General features: G+C 45.3%; 1 protein-coding gene across 3 annotated transcripts; it reads right to left on the bottom strand.

The window, feature by feature from the left end:
* Positions 1-1,841: 1,841 nt before the first annotated feature.
* Positions 1,842-19,343, bottom strand: MATN3 (matrilin 3). Of its 3 annotated transcripts, XM_054569348.1 has the most exons (8): positions 19,073-19,343; positions 13,861-14,427; positions 11,274-11,399; positions 10,464-10,589; positions 8,711-8,836; positions 5,837-5,962; positions 4,213-4,323; positions 1,842-2,317 (listed from the first exon to the last, which is right to left on the bottom strand). In XM_054569348.1, the coding sequence occupies exons 1-8, from the start codon at positions 19,299-19,301 to the stop codon at positions 2,262-2,264; spliced, it is 1,467 nt and encodes a 488-aa protein (XP_054425323.1). In that variant the 5' UTR covers positions 19,302-19,343; the 3' UTR covers positions 1,842-2,261. The 3 variants fall into 3 exon arrangements, with proteins under 3 accessions (XP_054425323.1, XP_054425340.1, XP_054425331.1); XM_054569365.1 differs by lacking the exon at positions 8,711-8,836; XM_054569356.1 differs by lacking the exon at positions 11,274-11,399.
* Positions 19,344-20,385: the final 1,042 nt, after the last annotated feature.

The following is a 20,385-nucleotide window of genomic DNA, read 5'->3' as shown; positions in this document are numbered from 1 at the left end:
TACTCTCAGCAATAAGAATGGTTTAGACTATACTATCACTATCATGAGAAAAAAGATCAAAAGTTTCCATTGCATGGAAAATAGAGGCCAGAAATAAACCCATGCCTTTATGGTCAATTGATATTTGACAAAGGAGGCAAAAACATACACTGGGGTAAAGATAGTCTATTCAATAAATGGTGCTGGGGAAATTGGACAGATAGATGTCAAACAAAGTGGACCATCCTCTTACACCATACACAAGAATAAACTCAAAATGGGTTAGACTTAAATGTAAGACTTGAAACCATAAAAATCCTAGAAGAAAACATAGGCAGTAAAACTCAGACATTTCTCATAGCAATATTTTTTCCTGATATATCGCCTCAGGCAAGAGAAACAAAAAAATAAACAAATGGGACTACATCAAACTAAAAAGTTTTTGCATGGCAACAGAAACCATCAACAAAATGAAAAGAAGACCCACTGAATGGGAGAACATATTTGCCAATAATACATCTGATAAAGCATTAAAATCCAAAATTTATGAAGTATTTACAAAACAACACCAAAAAAAAAAAAATACAATTAAAAAATATGCAAAGACCCTGGCCAGGTAGCTCAATTGGTTAGAGCATCATACCAATATGCCAAGTTTGCTGGTTGGACTCCTAGTCAGGGCACATACAAGAAGCAATCAATGAATGCATAAATAAGTGAAACAACAAATCAATGCTTCTTCTCTTCTCTCTCTCTCTTCCCCCCTTCCACTCCCACCTCCTCTCTCTCCCCCCCTTCCACTCCCACCTCCCCTCTCTCTCTCAAAATCAATAAATTTAAAAAAAAATTTAATGGGTAAAGGACCTGAATAGACACTTCTCCAAAGAGTATATAACAGATGGTCAATAGACATATGAAAAGATGCTCAACATCACTAATCATCACAAAATGCAAATTAAGACCACAATTAGCTATCACCTCCCATTTGTTAGAATGGCTACCACCAATAAATCAACAAACAAGCATTGGCAAGGATGTGGAGAAAAGGGATCCTTTGTGAACTGCTGGTGGGAATGCAGATTTGTGCAGCCACTGTGGAATGCAGTATGGAGATACCTCAAAAAACTAAAAATGGAAGTGCCTTAGGACCCAGAGATTCCATTTCTGGGAATTTATCCAAAGAAACCAGAAACACTAATTGGAAAGAATATATGCACCCCTATGTTCATTGCAACGTTACTTATATAATAGCCAAGATTTGGAAGCAGCCCAAGTGCCCATCAGTAGATGAGTGGATAAAAAAAGCTGTGGACCATTTACACAATGGAATACTACTGGGCCATTAAAAAAAAAAAGAAATCTTACCCTTTGTGACAGTACGGATGGACCTGGAGAGCATTACGCTAAGTGAAATAAGGCAGTCAGAGAAAGACAAATAGCATATGTTTTCACTTATTCATGGAGTCTGATGGATAAAAACAAAATAGAAACAGACTCATAGACAGAGAACAGACTGACAGCTGTCAGAGGGAGGGGAGGCTGGGGGCTGGGTGAGATAAGTAAAAGGTTAAGGTAAAAAAAAACTCACAGACAACAATATAGTGATTACCAGAGGGAAGAGGGGGGCAGGTAGAAGATGGTAAAGGGGGGATCAGTGGCGACAGAAGGAAACTTGCCTTTGGGTGGTGAACACATTACAATATACGATGATGTATTATAGAATTGTACACTTGAAACCTATATAAATGTATTAACCAATGTCACACCAATAAAGTCAATAAATTTTCTTAAAAAGAACAGAATAAAAAAATGTACATTTATCTTATAAAGGAATGACACTAAAAAAAGCAAAATGTTAGTAGTTTTGTACAGGTGATTTTTTATTTACTTCTTTATACTTCTATACATTTAAAAATATCTATAGTGAATATATAATATAAACAATTATATTGTAGAAACAGAAGACTTGTGTTTGAGAATAGAATGAGAACTTAGGAAATGAAAAAATTAAATGGCTCAATTAGTAAATAAAGAAAGAAATATTAAACTTTTCATTCTATTTTCACAGTCATAGCTTAGAGACACTAAAGTTTGCTTTTAACAAGGATCTGGATATTTATTTCTTTAGAAGAATCATACTGATTCTCCAGAACATTCTCAAACTACTTATCCAGTAATACCCAAGCATTTGTAATGGCAGAATATTAGCAGAAACATTGCAATGTGCAAAAGTATTAAATATACCAAATTCTCCATATTTCCAGGTGAAAATTTTAAGCAATTTAACGATGTATTTGTCCATATTCATTTGCTTGCAGCTTCTCCAAAATGTCATCAAGTAGATAGTTGTTAAGGCCAACACCATTTATTTTTAGACATTAGAAAACATAAACAAACTTTCAAACACTTCAATACAAAATAAAATACATTCTAATGGGAATAAAGAAAACAATTTTCTCATCAAAAGTGTGATGTAGTCTAAAATTCAGAAATTCTTTTCTTTAGAAAGCATACTATAAGCAGTAGTCTTCACACATTTGTGCTGATATGTCTCCTAAAATAATTTGACAAATAAACTTTGTCTTATGTATATTTAAATTATATGAACATTTTTCATTATAGGTTTTAGTTTCAAAATATGCTATTTCTGCTGTTATAAATATTGACTCTCTAAAGTAAAATTTAGCCCTGACCAGTATGGCTCAGTTGGTTGAACACTGTCCCACAAAGCACAAGGTCACTGGTTTGACTCCAGGTCAGGGGACATGCCTGGGTTGCGGGCCAGTGTCCGGGGGAGGCTCGTGCAGTCGAGCGATGTTTCTCTCACATACCTATGTTTCTCTCCCTGTCCTCCTCCCTCCCTTCCCCTCTCCTTAAAAATAAATAAATAAAATCTTTAAAATAAAATTTAAATCCATCTTTCAAATATATCCCATACTGAATTGATATCTAGTATAATTCTTCTAAAATAAAATATTTAAAATAAAAGAATTTGTATCTCCTTTATACTTTCTCCACAGAATTTTATTCTACTTTGAACCTTGGAAATCTTTTCTTGATCACTCTATATACTGCCCTGAAGTAAACTTACACAAACAAGCACACACATTTATATTGAAATTACCTTTCAATTAATTTTCTTTGGCCAATTTTCTAAGGCCCAAATTTATTTTAATCATATGGATTGGGTTATAATCACAACTATTATGAGCACAGAATAGATCGAAGCAACAAATAAGTTACAAATTTTGACGTAAAATCATTAAAAATAAAAGGTAAAATTTTATTGAAAAGCTCTCTCTCAGTGGAAGGGACTGGGGGGGAAGTGTTTGGGAAGCACTGGCCTAAAAACCTGCGGAACTGTCCCTTTGTTTGGCTCTCTGAAATCTTACTTTTCCGAGAAATTCACTTTAGGAAGATTCAGGCCAGGTGAGAGGCACGCCTTTCTTGGGTGAAGTTAGGGGGACGGTGGCACTGAACTGAGAGAGAGGATGCCAGGTAACTCCAAGCGGCATTCTCGGCAGATCAAAGTAAGGAAGTGAAGGATTTGGAAACTGACCCCTTTAAAATTTTCTGCTCCCTCTACCACCAGGCACACACATACAGACCCCAACCCCCTGGAAAGTCTCTGTATACGCCTAGGGATCCCCCTCACAATGTGAATACCACAACTCAAAGATCCCTAGGAACAGCATTGTTAACTTGAGCTGTGCTAAGACAAAGTACTTTGCCTGAATTACAACTTTGGCTAAAGACCTGAGTTTGAAAGTCTCTGAGATGGCACCATGTTACACCTCAGATCTGCTTTTTGACCACTTGGCCGGCCGGCCTGTACAGGTCTGTGCCATCTGAGCTCTCACAGCCCACGCATCAGCTGCCTCAGTGTGAGCAGGTACAGATTCTGAACTGAGAAGCCATACTAAGAAATCACAGCATAATCGCTCCCTCCGTTCATAAGAGCTCAATTAAGGGCATATACTGCTATGGAAAAACACTGGAGAAATAAATAGGTAGCTTTTACATGTAAATATTAAATAGGTGAAATGTTCCCTTAAAACGTTTAAAAGGAACCCTAAATTTAAAAAATAAAAGCTACAGAGTACTACTATTGCTCATCTTATAACTTAATGAACAGGGAGGGTCCTTATCCTGTGGAATATCCTAAAGTGTTTGGCTCACCGTAGTACCTAGGCTGGCTTTCAGCAGTAGCAGAGAACCTTCCAGAAAGGATATTTTTCGTGTTCAGTCTCTGCAGGTACGAGCTGACCTTCTCCTGGAATGCAACTGTGGCTTCACATCCACAGGCATCTTCGGTGGAGATGAGTCTCCGTGCTTCTTCAATGGCTGGTGACAATGGCGGTACACAAAGTGTTACAGCTCATTAGAAATCACAGCAAGTCGGGAAACCTGCGATGTGATAGTTCTCTTTTTTAAGATTTACCTGAATGCATTTTCTGGAAAGGAAAAGGATACAAGAGCACACAGAAAGAGGAGAAAATACCTCAGAATGCTACTATCACAGAAGAAACTGAATTAGGAGATGCTGGGGACAAGCCGACATTGCCAAAGTTGGGTGACGGTTATATGGGAGCTCGTTGGATTTTCTCGATACTTTTGTGATTGTCTGAAATTTTCCAGGATATCAAGTAAAATCTTAAAAAGATAGTATAGCAGGAAGCCAGGAATGCAGAGATAAGACAACCTTATGATACTATACCCTCATTAAAAAATGAAAATGAGGAAAACCTGTATTTGTGTGGCCAAAATACTTCAAGGATTAAAAGTAGATAATTCCTGATTTCCTATATGGACAATTATTCTACTGACTTGTTTAAATTGAGAGTTCTAGCTCTTGCCTATAAATACTTTGGAACTAAAAGTTGTATTGACCTTTAAGCAAAGAACCTGGGAAAACGATAATGCTAACTGCTGTTTCTTTCTCTAATTCAGTGAGGCAGCTCAGTATCCTCTAAAGTTGCCTGATAAAATTAAGAGTAACTTCCCAGGTCTGAAGACTGCTGTGTGATCCTCCGGTTGAGTAGTGCTACTGCCTGAGGACGGGTGGGTGGTCCTTTGCTCCTACATTTTTTCCTACATTCTACAAAAATATGGCGTAGGGCTGGAGGACCAAAAAAAACTCACTTGATGAAGTGTAATCTACCTACCCATCCAAATCCTATTGAACCTTTTAGGGATGGCCAGCTCAAATCCCATCTCAATCAGTCAGTTAGTTTCTAGGATGCTTTTTCAGCATATCTTGACTGATAAGCTCTAAGCTCTGTGAGGGCAGAGGCTCAGTGGGATGTTCTAATTAAAGGCCCTATAGAAAACTGGCCATCTGCGATAGAGCTCATTTGAAAGTTGACAGATGGATCCATTCAGAATAGCACCAAAAAGAATAAAAGATTTAGGAATAAATTTAACAAAAGAAGTGCAAGGCTTGTACACTGCTAACTAGAAAACACCAATCTGTCTCCAGTCCCTTCCTCAGGACCTAATTAAAGTGCTTAATAGGTAACAGTAGCTCCATGAATATTTGCTGAAAAAATAAACCAGTGAATGGCTAAACAAATGAGGTCAGAGCTTAAATCGTTATAAATCAGGCTGAATCCCCATCTCCCCCGAGTAGGAAAACATGCCCAAGACTGATTTTTCTTTCTAACTAAAGAGAAAGAGAAGATGGAGCCAGATCAAGGAGGGAAAACTCTCTGGTAGGAGGAGAATCGTTTTATTCTGATGCCAACTGGGAACCCCTGGAGGATTCTGACCACAAGAATGGGCTTCCGACTTGGAGAAAGAAACGCTTACCCCTAGGATGACCTACCAAATAAAATAAGAGCAAAGGGACAGGCTTTACCTGAGCACGTCCTCTTGTCTTCATTCAAGGTAAAGCCAGTGTAACAATCGCAGTGGTAGGACGCGGCCCCGTCACTCACACAAATGTGCTGGCAACCGTGAGAGCCCAGGGCACACTTGTCACGAACTGATGTGGGTGGGGAGGGCATACAGCAGGGAAGGAAAGTCACAAATTACAACAGGAAACGAAAAACAGACTTCCAGGAGGAAAAAGGCTTAGCTGTGGCCCCAAGGAGTGTTGAGAACGAATCCTTCAGTCATCAGCAACAAGTCTCCCATGTTCCGGAAGAAGAAAGCCTATGTTCCTGCCCCATGTCTCAGCTCCCCGAGCCCCGCCTTTTACTGCATATACCCCTTTCCTTTCCATCTCTTGCTGGTATCTAGGGGGTGCCTCCTCTGTTTTCCTACCCGCAGCACTGGGGCTGCCCTGAGTCTTGATTATATTCCAGAACTCACCTTCAGCTTTTCCTGATGACCACCAATGCGTCCAACATCTCCAACTACACGTGGCTCTTCCCCACTGCCAAAATTATTATGAGGGACCTACCTATCCATGGAGCTAAATTTGATGCTGCACAAAAAGGACTCCAATGACCAAGGGCCTGCCCTTGATAGCTACCAAAGGGGACAGAAAAAAAGTGACCTGCATACACATACACACACATAAAAACAATGATGATGATGACAATAATATATATGATTGGACAGTGAAGTATTTATTATCTGTCACAAGTAAATACATTTCATGGAGGTGAAAATTACAGTTCTTTAGCAAACCCAGAAAGGCCTCCTCAGAGACATAGGCTCTTCCTCTGCCGTTGCCGGGACCAAACTTGTTCCCCTCTAACTCTCCTCTGAAGTGTCACTTCACGCTCAAAAACCTTCCATGGCTCACTATGGCCTCTATAATTGCTTTGCGTGAAGGGCAAGGCTCTTCATGATCTATCTGTAAAGTGTCTTTCCAACTTCATCATTACAGCTCAAGTCCAGCTCTGCGATTCGGCATTCCAGCAAAACGCCTAATCAAAGAAAGTTTTATGCCTCCCCTCCTCCCAGCTAAGCAGCCAACTCTAGAGACACCAGCTGGGTGTGCCTCCGCATTTAATTTACAAACCCTGCTACTGCCCAGCTAGGGCAAAGCAGGCCATTAGAGGGGGTCTAGCCCACGTACCCCAGCTTTAGATAGTATCCATAATTCTCAAGTGCATAAACCCTAACTTGCCACCATCTTGTCTTTCTCTTTTATCTCCCTTTGTCATCTTGTGCTTTGCACCACGCAACAGTACGGCTTAGTGTTTAAGAACACAAGTAACCATGAAAGCAAGTGCCTGTGTTCAAATCCTAGCTCTGCCACTCATTCCCTGAGCGACTGGGGGCAAGTTACTTAATCCGTCTGCGCCTGTTTCCGCATAAAAAGTTGCTGTGAGCACCAAATGTGTGACTGTGTCTAAAATGCATAGAACCAAGCGTGCACACAGAAGGCACTGAAGAATGCTGGCTCTCGTCAGCAGGAGTATTGCTCCAGTAGTCCGCCTTGATTGAAAATCGTCTTTGATGTTTTATGGGTTTTCTTACATAAACTGTTGCATTTTATTCCTTATTTATTAGTTGAAATGTAAATTTGTTTTCCTTTCCTTTCCCCAGGACGCCAGTGTTCCTGGTAGCTTAAAGCAGGGAGTGGGATGGAGACTTGTAACGATTTGAGTACAGCCATAAATCCTCTCCCCCCGCCCACCAACTTAGCCCTACCTCCCTGAGCAAGCCAGCGCATGCCAGGCCCCTTGCCAGCTTCATCTCTCCGCTCCTCCTCCATCAAACTGTCACCATCCTCAAAGGACCACCTCCAGCCCCACCCTCCCTGCGTTGCTCACTAGACACAAGTGGACACGCCTCCACCTCTGGCCCTTAGTTACCATCAGTCCCTCTCCCTGGCGACTCAGTCTCTGCTTACTTAAGGCACTGGTTCTCTTTGCACCCAGCCTGTAAGTCGCTCAGAGGCAGAAGCTTCTGCCTCTTTGTATCCCTATAGTGATTAGCACAGTCCTGGGAACAGAGTAGATGCTCAGTACTCTTTCACTGATCTCATTGTTTTATAAAGGAAATTGGTAATAGTCATTTTCTTTCATTCCTCTTGAAAAAGCTACCTAATATATCTCCTCGAGGGAGAGAAAAATATACATAAAATCTAAATAAATATATATGCTGAATATGCCAGAGCTAAACACCACCTGGAGAGCTAAGAATTTCTTGTAGGAGTGTTTCTAGATTATAAATGCCACCCTGTTCTGCCAGTGAGTCTAAATTAATGAGGACGCGTGTTCTGGCATGGCCTCAGATGCATCAAAGATTGATCATCTAGAAACTGTCAGGGAACAACTTGCTTCAAGCTTACTGGAAGATCTGTGTGGGTCTAATTCAGTCGTTTACAAAGTTTCCTTTACTAACACAATCCAGCTTTAAGATGAACGCTACAGAAAAGTTCCAGGCCAAGTTTTAATTGGAAAAAGATCAGTTCAGCCTATCACACCAAATAGTTACTGTCCAACAGACTTCCTCTAAAGTTTCCTATTTGCTTTACAAGCCCCTGGTGTATGGAGCTATAAATTTTTCCTGGAGAAGGACCCTACATTCACTGAGCTTTTCTCATATCCCCCACCCCTACCCATTTCCCAGTAATTTTCTGAAGTCATCTATGCTTGCAGATTTTAGTGAGCTCATGGTCCTTTAAGCAATGCATGCCTTAGCCTATAAGCACAGTAGAATGTCTACAGCCTGATTCTTTAAGTTACTTGGAAGAATCTCTCGGTGAATTGAAAGCTGGTTTCACTGCAAGAGAAAGAGCCAAGTATGAAAGGATTTGTTGTGTGTGCCTTACCTGAGCAGGTCTTTTTATCTTGATTCAGAGTGTAGCCCTCATAGCATTCACAGTGATAAGACCCAGCTCTGTCACTCACACAAACGTGCTCACAACCATGTGTACCAACAGCACATTGATCTTGAGCTGCCAGACAAAAGTCCAGGGGAAAAGCAATGAAACATGGAGAAGTCTTTTACTGCCTATGCAGAGAAATCTTATTTGCAGCCCTGACCCGTCTGGCTCAGTGGGTTGAGCATCGTCCCACAAGCCAGAAGGCGGCAGATCCGGTTCCAGTTAGAGCACATGCCTGGGTTGCCAGCCAGGTCCCTGGTTGAGGAACATGTTAAAGGCAACCAAACGCAAGGCATGTTTCTCTCCCTCTCTCTCCCCCCCTCCCTTGTCCTCTCTCTAAAAATTAATAAATATTTTTTAAAAAGAAATTTTATTTGCAGCTCAAAATATGTAAGAAGAAAACCCCTTAGAAACCTTTCAAAGGCCTCAGTACTACTTCTTTTACTGGAACCTCGCAGAGTTAAACAAAATCCTACGCACACAATACCTATCCTCCTATTTTGCCCAACTCCGTTACAGAATCATCTATGTGGAATTTTTATAATCCAAGTATCTCATAAAATAGTTCCTAAAGTATTCCTTTTAGGTTTATTTGTATTTTTGCTGAATAAGAAGGATACCCAAAGTTGTATGGCTAATTATACCAGATTCAGAAAGACATAGAGTTTGAAGGAGATGTAGTTCAACTCTGTCCTGTTATAATGAGGAAACTGAGTCCAAAGACCGCTGACTCAGTACAGCACTAAAACGTCACTCAACGCACTTACTCTCTGTACGGACATGTTTTTAAATGATTTTTAAATTTTTTAAACTGTTCATTTTGAAATAGTTTCAGGCATATGAAAAAATTGTGAAAATAGCACAAAGAGGTCCTGTTCCTCACCCAGTTTCCCTGAATGTTAACATATTATATAACCATAGTGTATTTATCAAAACGAGGAAATTACCAGTGATACAATATTATTGACTAATATACAGATTAGGTCACTACTAATCAAATAATCTAACACTCAAATTTTGCCAGGTATTCCACCAGTGTCCCTTTCCTGGTCCAGGATCCAGCCCAGGATCACGCACTGCATTAAACTCTCACGTGTCCTTTGTCTCCTCCAACCTGTAGCGTTTCCTGTCTTTCTTTGTCTGTCACGGATTTGACACTTCTGAAAAACACTGGAAAATTACTTTGTTGGAGATCTCTCCGCCTGGGGTTGTCTGATGGTTCCTTGTAACTCTGAATTTTTAGCAAGGATACCACAGAAGCGCCATTGTGCCCTCAGGACACCGTGTCAGGAGATGCGTGAGGTCACTACGTGTCACTACTGTTGAACTTAACTTTGATTACTTGGTTCAAGTGCTGTGCGCCAGGTTTCTCCACTATGAAGTTACTGTTTTCCTTTTGTAAGTAATAAATATCCTGTGGGGTGTTACTTGATGTAAGCTGATTAAACTGCCTTTAGCGCATTTGGAAAGGACTGCTAGGGCGGGTACAGAGAAGGAAACAACAACACTCTCACACAGGTGGCCCGTGATACACACGTGCGGCCACTTCTAGCTTTTCTCACTTCTTGCCTTTTTCTCTTAGAAATGGAAAAAGCCAAGGGTGGCAAGAGAGGAAAACATCCAGTTTCCCATCGATGTGACCTATGCCTTCAACGCTGCCGAAAGAGGTGGCAATAGCAAAGCCTCCCCTCCCACTTACCTGAACACGTTTTCCTGTCTTCATTCAAAGTGTAGCCTTCGTAGCACTCACAGTGATAAGAGCCGCTTCTGTCATTCACACAGATGTGTCCACAGCCATGAGTGTTAAGAGCACACTTATTGATAGCTATCAAAAATTATCAGGACAAAAAAAAAAATTAAAAAATGATCAGGACCAACGTGAACGCATGGAGACATAAATACATAATTACAGACCGCGCAGTGAAGAGCAGCTTGGCACACAAGGAAGGCTGCGGGGCTGGGAGCCAGGGCCGGCTTTCCGGTCTTGGCTCTTTACTGGCAGACCCCACCTGTGGGTAAGCCTCCCTGCTTTGGGTCTCAATTCATTGTCTATAAAATCAGTAGGTTGAATTACATGACCTCCAAGTTCTCCTCTCAAAAATACTTTTCCAGGACTTTATTTTAAAATGGGCCTAATTCCCATTCGTCATTGACTGTATGTGAGTATTGCTATGCCAGACGCAAGAGGACCTCTCCAGACTTTCTCCTTCTTCTAGATTCCATGGGCAGCAATGGGCACAGAGAGGAAAAGGTAGCTTTTTGTTTCGTTAAATAAAATCCAGGAAAAATTCTAAATCCTCAAGAAGACCCAGAATTTTGTACTATAACAGGCCGATACACGTATGACCTCACTTTTCTTCTCATTTTTCCTTTTCAGGGAAATTGTTGGTAAACAACAGTAAACCAGCCAAAAAGCAATTAGCAGATACGCATAAGGCCAGTCCAAAACCGGGAGAGTAGGTCCCCAAATAGAAGCTCTCGAAGCGCCCATTGGGTGAGCGGGCCTCACCTGAGCACGTCTTCTTATCCGCGTTCAGGGAATACCCTTGGCTGCACTCGCAGTGGTGCCTGCCGTCCCCGTCGCTGACACACACGTGCTGGCACCCGTGTGTGCCAAGCATGCATGGGTCCACCGCTGCGCAAAGGAAGTCGCCAACAGTCAGTGGTGACACGTGAACATTTCAGGTACTGCCTCCCATGTCAAGAAGACATTGCTCTCTGGTTTCTTTCCAATTCTTTCTTGAGTTCACTCTAAGTGTTAGCCTCTTAGAAATATCACTTTTAAACTAATCATGGTATTAATTTTAAGTCGCAGATCTTATTGTTTACTTTCTCAAAAAAGAAAGAGTATTTTTAATTTGGAGCTGAAGCCAAACACTTACATGGGGCCGGTAATTTGATACTGATTCGACTTATCCCCCTACCCATGAAAAAGCTTTGCTACCCCAAAGCCAGATATGGGGAGAACAATAATGTATTTCCTGAAGTTCTATGAGCTAATTGTCCCATCGCAGCCAGAATCTGACTTCCACGGGTTCTATAGTTTGTTTCTAAAAAAGAGTTCGCACACATGCGCATTGCTCTAGGCCTGGAACTCACTCACACTTGTGGAGCAATGCATATGTAAACTTGCAAATGGTGAAGGTCCAACAGGTAAACCGCCTTCCAATTATGCAGCAAATTTAAACATATGCAACATCAGGGCCTCCGATATCAGTAAGGAGAGTAAACTCATGCTACACACAAACAGGTAAAAAGAACAACATAAGTAAGACTCTATTAGCTAAAATTCGTCTCCATCTTTTCCCTTCTAGAGCCATTTATATCTCATTGGATTTTTTTTTCTTTCCTAGTGAGATGTTTTGAAAGAAGAATCAATGAATTTAGTCATTCCTGAGAAACCAAGGAAGCCTGTTGGGGGAGGCTGGCACCTCTGTGGCAGGTAACCCAGCTCCACTGCTTTGGCAACAGGACAAGGCTAATATTTTCCCAAGAAGAGCCTTTTCATGGAATGATCCTTCCAGTCCGTGGACTACAACAAGCTGCTCCTCAGTCCTTTTTTTCCATAGAGAGGGCCTTTTCCCCCCAGAACAAGCAGGTCTTTTGTACCAGAAGGAAAAGGTTGCCACTCACCACTTGTTACTTTATGGCCTTCAAGCCCAGCCCCAGGTGCTAGCTTTGGGGCCCGACTTTGCCGCAGACCAGCGGCTCTATGGAAAAGCTCTCACCCGCAGGCACAGGGGCTTTTCCCTCGGAGAAAGCAAGCCCTTTTCCTCTGGGAAACTAATGAATGCCAGGCAGATACCCCAAAGCCAATAGCAGCTGTGAAAGCCCGGTGTCCTGGGACAGAACAGACGAGGGGATCCCAGCCAGGTTTGGCAGGCATGGGGCCAGACTTTGCTCCAGACCAAGACTTCATCTCTATTTCCTGATAAACGGACGGCTGCTGAGCTTCCCATTAGTTTAGATAAAGTCTCCTCCTTGAAATATACAGTTGTGATTATTGGTTCACGTGTTTGTCTCATCCCCACTCCCCCAACTGTTGCCTGATGGTAGGAAGGGACTGATTTTATCTTTGTATCCTCAGTGATCAAGAAATGTGTGTTAAATAAATAAATGCGGAATAGATTATCTAGCAAAAGGTATCTACATTTTAAAATTCACCTAAAAACTAAAAATCTGTTAGTCCACACCTGTTTGGAGAATTCCATCACACGGCTTCAAAAGATTATCTCCCAATGATAAAAAGAAAAAAATAAATAAAGCATGATGATAGATAGGTAGATGTAAATGGGTAGAAAACATAAATAAAAATAAAAATGTAGTATAAGTCCCACATTCATAATTCTGATGAGTGACTAATAGTAAACTCCAGCCTCAAATGGATTTGTATTCAGGATTTGGCTAATTCGTGCTAAAAATTCCAATTTCGAACTCCGTCCTAAAGGAAGAAATTACAAGGGCAGTAAGAGAATGACTGAAAAAAACACACAAGCCCCGCTCCTTCTACCTGTGAGGGGAGCTGAGATCCCAGTCTCCCTGACTCTGAATCCTGTCCCTCCACAAAGGATAAGCAGAGAAAGAGCCGAACCCGAAAACTAGTCACAACACGCACACCCTGCCTGCCTGTCACAGCGGCGCCCAGGCCACTGACCCTCGCGTGGACAGGCGCGGGGCCTGGGCTCCGCAGGAAAACACGCGGAGTTCTGTAAAATCTAGGCGTGGGAAAGCGAAAGAAAATGCCTGGGGAAACTGCAGCGGTGGCCAGAGGGGAGAAGAGCAGCATCCTGAATGTTTTGTTTTTCTTTTTCTCTGACCCCATCAGGGAACAGTGGGATCATTTACCCGGGATATTTCCACACCTTCCCACTTCTAATGCAAACATGGAGATTTTTATGAGCAAACCAAGTTGTATATAAGGCAGCTCTCTATTCCTAAACACTGAAAAGAAGCATTGTTTATGTTTAAGTTTTCCATAAAATTTCCACCAAAAAAAAAAAAAAAGCAGGGAGTGGGGGGAGAAAAGAAATCTGTTTTTTCTTTGGATTCATAATCTTGGACTAGAACATCCTTCTTAGTTAGAAGCAAAGACTTACCACAAAAGGTTTCCTGGAACCTAGAGGAAAGTTTCTCAATGACCCCGTAGGTCTCCACGTAGAACACGTGCTCGTCCAGAGGCTCACTGGCCATCATCTTGAGCGACTCCATGTCTGCGCGGTCCACGCCCACGGCGTAGAGCTCAATACCCGCTGCCCGCGCCCGCGCCGCCACCTCGTTCACCTGGTCTTGCGGCCGCCCGTCTGTCACGATGATGGCCACCTTAGGGATGTTCGAGCTGGGCCCCCGAGCCCCTGCCTCCACCGTGAAGGCTTTCTCCATCGCTGTTTGGATGGCCAGGCCCGACATGGTGCCCGTCGACAACGGTGTGATTCGTGCCACGGCCTGTTTCAGGGACTGCTTATCCAAGTGGGTCTGGAGGTGAAACTCGATCTTCACGGTGCTGGCATAGTTCACCAGGGCCACCCGCGTGTCCACCGCCCCAATGTCTAGGGTGTCGATTATCCGGGAGACAAAGGTTTTCACTTTGGTAAACTCCAAAGGCCGTACACTGCGAGAACTATCAATGATGAACACCAAGTCCAAGGGCCTGCTCTTGCAGACACCTGCAGGGAAGGGTGTGGGGAACAGAAGTGACTAAGCAGTGGTCGGACCACAGTCAGGACTGGGGCCGTTGCTCACACCCAGAATGCTCTGGGACTGGAGGCCAGGCACAGCAGCATCCCCTACCACCAAATGCCCCACTGTCTGCTCTTTCCCAAGACCATTTCCCTTTAGATTTTGAAAGCACCTAGGCCTTCAGAATTCCCTCGTGAGAATTCTCACAGAGGTGGGAGCTGTCCCCAAACACCTCACCTGTGGGCTGGCTAAGCCCTGCGATTTCACTTAGGACCTCATCCCTCTGCTTCAAGTTTTGTTTCTCAAGGTTTCTCTTGACTCTCAGGAGTGAATGACTTCCTAGGCACCTTGGCCACCTGAGGCAATGGGACAAGTGTCCCTGAACTGTGTGAAAGGTGAACTGTCAGGGCAGCCATACTGCACGCTACTCTACGCACTTCCGCGGGGTGAACACTGCTCCAGAGTGGCCCTAAATCTCCCTGTCTGGCCGTAATTCATGTTTCATGAACTCTAGGGCCCAACTAGCCCCAGCGACACTGAAAGTAGAAAGAAGGATAACAACTTAACCTGGTCCATGTTGATTGCATTTCCAACTTTGTGGCCCTTTTGATTGCAACTTGGTATCTATCCTACTGCCCGACCGAACCCATAGTCACCTCTCTTTCATTTTTTCATTCCCCAAAACTTTTGGAGGGCTTCCCAAGTATTAAGCCCTGGGCCTATAAAAGCAAAGAAACCATACTCCCCGCCCTCACGGAACCTACATGTTTCCTACACAAAAGTCTGTGGCACATTATAGTAACACGATACACTTTTGTTTTCATCTACATTTTTTTTCTAATCCTTACCCAAGGATGTGTTTTTTTGTTTTTAGAGAGAGCGGAAGTGGGAACAAGAGAGAGGGAAGAACATCAACATGCAATCAGTTACCTCCCGTACATGCCCTGACTGGGATTGAACCCACAACCCAGGTAAGTGCCCTGACCGGGGATCGAACCACCACCGTTTTGGTGTACGGGGACAGTGCTCCAACCAACGAAGCCACCCAGCCAGGCGGCTCATCTATACTTTCTTGCTCCAACCAATCTAGTTACTCAGCCAGGGCTCATCTATACTTTCTCCTTTCCGCCCATTCTCATTCTTTACCCCACCCTCTCGGTGCCGCCAATATCAAGTACAAAAGTCAGGACTGCCTAAGAAAGAAGCTAGTTAGCAAATGTCTTTTTTCAAGTCATTCCTCCTTCTCTCCCAACACATAAAGGCACATACATTCCTCATACACACTAAGTCCTAAATGGAAATAAGACCCCTGAACAATAACTGTCGAAGTTCTTTCCCTTCCTAATAGGGGCTGGAAATAGATGCTTCTCTAAGGCAATCTACTCCAGTGAGTAGGGGGAAAGGTGGATTCACAATAAATCCCTAGACTAAGCAGTTCATGACGCAAAAGGTCCTACATGGGACAGGGATTAGGTGTCTCTATAGTTTTCTTTCAAAAACTGAAAATTGTTCTTTTGATTTTATCCTGCTGCTAGAGGTATTCAATTAAGAAATAAATAATATCCTGCCATCAACACTTAGAGACTGAAGGGTACCAACACGACTCTGTGAAGGTGGAGGTACAGAGGTTGCTTTTGTACCCATTTTACAGGAGAAAAGCCTGAGTCTCAGGGAGGTGTAAGAGCGAGAAAGTGGTAGAACATGGATTCGATAAAAGGTCTCCCAGCTCGCAGCCGAGGGAGCTTCTCCCCATATGGGTGCCTCTCTCTGAGGCAACATTTTCCACCACAGAAATCAACATTATCTCATATACCTAGTAAACATCCTTCTTGTTGACATTCAGCCACCACCCTGAAATAGTCTGCATGTCATGTATTTAGTTAAGTCAAAAGGAATTAAGACCTTTTAAAGAAAAAAAACAACTCCAGAATTTCACTTCACCCCTTGGTTACCACGGGTCAGGAGCAAGGAAGAAGACCCGCATTGAAAATCCTTCCCAGAGACGGATGGAGGCCTTTTTGCATAGTTGGGGTACAAGGAGACTTGAAGGGTGATGTGAACACCGCCCAAATGGTGTCCTTACCCATATCAAGGTTACGTTCTCATAAGCAAACATGCCTGATTCCTTCCTTCTCCATCTGGTTTTTCACACGGAATCCTCCATGTGAAGGTACGGGGGGCAGAACCACACACCCCCACGCACACAGATGTCTGCATCCCAATCCCCAGAACCTGTCTGTTACTTTATATGACCAAAGAGACTGCTCAGGTGTGATTAAGTAAAAGACCTTAGATGGAGTCCAGTGCCATTACAAGGCTCCCTAGCCGTGGAGGAGAGAGGCAGAAGAGGAGATCAGAGCGAGGACATGGGAGGAGGACTCAACTTGCCTTCGGTGGCTTTGAAAATAGATGGAAAAGGCCATGAGCCAAGAGATGAGGGCAGCCTCCGCAGAACGTCGAAGGCGAGGAAACAAATTCACCCCTAATCCTTCCAAAAGGAACACAGGCCTGCTGGCACCTTAATTTTGGTCCGGTGAGACTTCTGATCCACAGAACTCTTAGACAATGTGTTGTTTTTAAGCCACTGATTTGATGGTAATTTATTACAGCGGCCATAGAAAACCAACGTAGGGGGCTGGCCTGGGAAGGCAGGAAATTCTGAGCATCTGGTTACTTCCCGATCGGTATCTCCCTGGAAATTGTTAGTTGCCCCATCACTGTTTTTGAATCTTGCTCCCCTTGTCTGGATAGCAGCACTTTGATTCTCAGGAACCAAGAAAGTGCCACCCACCCTCCACCCCCAGCACCCAACACCTCCTCTACCAGGCACCCCCCACCACACACCCTCCTTGCAAAAAAAAAAAAAAAGGAAACCAAGAAGGTCAAAATCTGAATTTCCCAAAATGCTTCCATACGCACAATATTGCCAAATTCTGAGTTATGCTAAAAATAAAAGCCCATTGCAAAGCTTAGGAATTTCTAAGGAATGTCAAAGGAAGTGGGAAAGGAAGGACTTAGGAAAAGAGTGGAATGTGATACTAATTAAAGGATCATCATTCAAAATCAGTTCGGATTCCAGGTAATAAAGGACAAGTGCTGCTTAGGAGGGGCGTGGCCACCCTACACGGAAATCCTTCTTCCCTCTCCCAGACCCATTCCCAAGGGAGGTGGGTGAGGCCCAGGGGTAAGAGTAACTCCTAGAAGAAAGGCTTTTTCCCTACTCCTGGCCGGGAGCAACCCCCCGGTTCCCAGCTGGATTACGTCTTGTTGATCAGACGTAATTACGTCCTGTGGCACAACCTGGCTCACTGACAATGCTGTCGCCATTTCAAACCCAGCCCGCCAGGGCTGGTGCAGCAAGGAGTTCCTGGGGTCTCTCTCCACATCACCAGGAAACGGGCAGGAGGGGAGAGACAACACAAGTCAACCCGAGGCATGCAGCATCGCTGGCCAGACGACACTGGACACCCCAAAATGGTCTGGTGCAGCCTCTCTCCAGCGAGACTGAAGCAGGAGTTTTGACAATGGAGATTCAATCTTACATAAACCGTATTAAGAACAGTGGAAAGACCCTTGCCTGGGATTTCAGAGCCCTGAGTTTTAGTCCGGGCTCTGACATGGATTGGTGGGGGCCCTTCGGCTTGACAAGCCTCGGTTTCCTGTAGGTGCTCTTGGGGTTGCATGAGATGATCTTCTGGCTATGCTGTGCTAGGGGCTTTTTCTGCCACAGGAACCAACTACTGACTCAAAAAAGAAATGGGTGCTTGAGGACCAAGGGGAGCACAGGGTGGAACAGGGGGCCCGGTCAGTTGAAGCAGAACGTGTGATCAGGGGCAGAACAGAAGTTGACCTAGCCAATGTGACTCAGTGGATTTGGAGCACTGGCCGGTGAACCGGAGGGTCCCCGGTTTGATTCCCAGGTCAGGACACATGCCTGGGTCACGGGCCAGGCCCACGGTTGGGGGCATGTAAGAAGCAACCAACCACAAGCATGTTTCTCTTGCTCTCCATTTCCCTCCCTTTCCCTCTCTCTAAAAATAAATAAATAAAATCTTAATTAAAAAAAAAAAAGTTGAGGTCAGGATGGTTATAAGTGGGGGGCCCCCACAGGGTAACCCAAGTTTTCTTCCTGGTCTCACACCCCAAAACCAGACTGGAAAGTGGAAATTCTAGCCCAGATCCTGGATGAGACTGAGGCAGCCTGTGGGCTGGCGGGAGGGGAGGAAGGGTGGTCCCTCACCGAGCTGGGGCAAGAGAGATGGAGCGATTTCCAGAGAACTCCAGGCATAATCTCAGGAGGCCCTTGTTCAGCGGAAGCAAAAGCAGGGGCCGAGGCGCCACCTTCGCACAGCTGCCCTACCCAGATCTCAGGGGGGCCGTTATCCAAGCTTGGGCTTCAGGAGACCCAAATCCTAGCCCTCTGACTCTCTTCTTTCCCTGAACCTCAATTTCCCCACAGGATTCACCCGGGAGGGGATTCTTTCTCCTGCACCACGGGTAGCTCAGGCCAGGACGGAGGGGGAAACATCGAGGCCCAGATGCCCCAGACCATCCGTGCCAGGCTCTACCTCCCTCCGTGCGCCCTGACGGGTGTCCCTCCAGGTGCGCCTCTCCTGTCAGCCTTGGCCGTACCTGCGCCGCGGGTCCCTCCGGGCTGGCCGGCCCCCGAATAGGGCGCACCGGTGGGGGCGGCCGGAGCAGGGCGGCGCCCGGGGCTGCCCCCGGGGCCACGGGTCCCCAGCCTGCGGGAGCCCGGGCCGGCCAGGGGACCGGGTGCAGCCGGGGCTGCAGGCGACAGCAGCAGCAGCAGCAGCAGCAGTGGCCAGAGCAGCAGGAGCAGTCCCGGGAGGCGGTGCGGCATGGTGTCCGGCGAAGGGTGGTCGCTCGCTGGCTGGGTCAGTTACGGGCCAGGGACAGCCCCAGTGCGGCCGATTTAAAGGTCCCGCGGCCCGGGGCCCGCCCCGCCCAGCGGCCGCCGGCCTGCAGCCCCGCCCCCGGCCACACGGAGCTGCCCCGCGCATTCCAGCGGTGCAAATCAAGGTCTGGGCAGCCGGGCCGGGGGGCGGGGCCCGGGGCCGGGGTTCCGTGGGGCCCCCGGGCCCCGCCCTGCAGCCCGGAGGTGGTCTCCGCCCGCGCCTTCCGTTCCAAGCCCTGGCGGGCCCCGGCGCGGCCGACCCTCTCCTCCGGCCCCTGGTCAGCCTGGCCCCCTCCCCTGGGCGCCTCTGGCCGGTCCCCAGGGTCCCAGCGCTGAGGCCCGGGCTCCGCCTTTCCTTTCCATGCGGCTCTGCCCGCCTCAAGCCTTCATCCTGCTCCGCGCACCACATTCCTTTCCCCAGCCAAGGAACCCACGTTTTGCTGTGGGCTCTCGGTTAAAAATAATAACAACAATAAAGGCTCACAGATTCTAGCAGGATGAATAGCAGTGCTTTCATCCCCGCTTCAGACATCTGCAAACACTACCGAACTTACAGGGGCGGGCAACAGTAAGTGTGTTACCCAGAATAGAAAGTCAAACATGCGTTCCCCGGAGAGCGCCCTGCGAGCCGAAGGACAGGCAGGACAGCCCGTACCCACAGAGACTTCAAAGGCTCCCTCCCTCCCAATGTCCTTTCTGCTCCAGAATGTCGTGGAAAGGGATCAGGCTGAGGCAGGTCTGCCGCTGGCAAGGGCTGGAATGTGTGGGTTCTTAACTTAGTGCAGGAAAGATTTCACTACCAGTCCAGGTGATTTAGGGTTGTTTTGAGAGTATGCTTATGAAGGCTGGGAGAGGCAAAACGAAGGAAGGGCTTAAGATAAAACAGCCAAGTGCCGCTCAGTAGATGAGCCGATCAAAAAGCTGCAGTACCTTCACACAATGGAATTCCACATGGCTTAAAACAAAGGAACTCTAAACCCTTTCCGGCAGCATGGATGGACCTGGAGAACATTATGCTAAGTGAAATGAG

This window comes from Pteronotus mesoamericanus, unplaced genomic scaffold (genome assembly GCF_021234165.1).
Source record: "Pteronotus mesoamericanus isolate MK-2021 breed Mesoamerican mustached bat unplaced genomic scaffold, CSHL_Meso_final contig_101, whole genome shotgun sequence".
NCBI lineage: Eukaryota > Metazoa > Chordata > Mammalia > Chiroptera > Mormoopidae > Pteronotus > Pteronotus mesoamericanus.
Note: the sequence above shows the minus strand (reverse complement) of the source record. Positions and strands in the feature narration are given on the sequence as shown.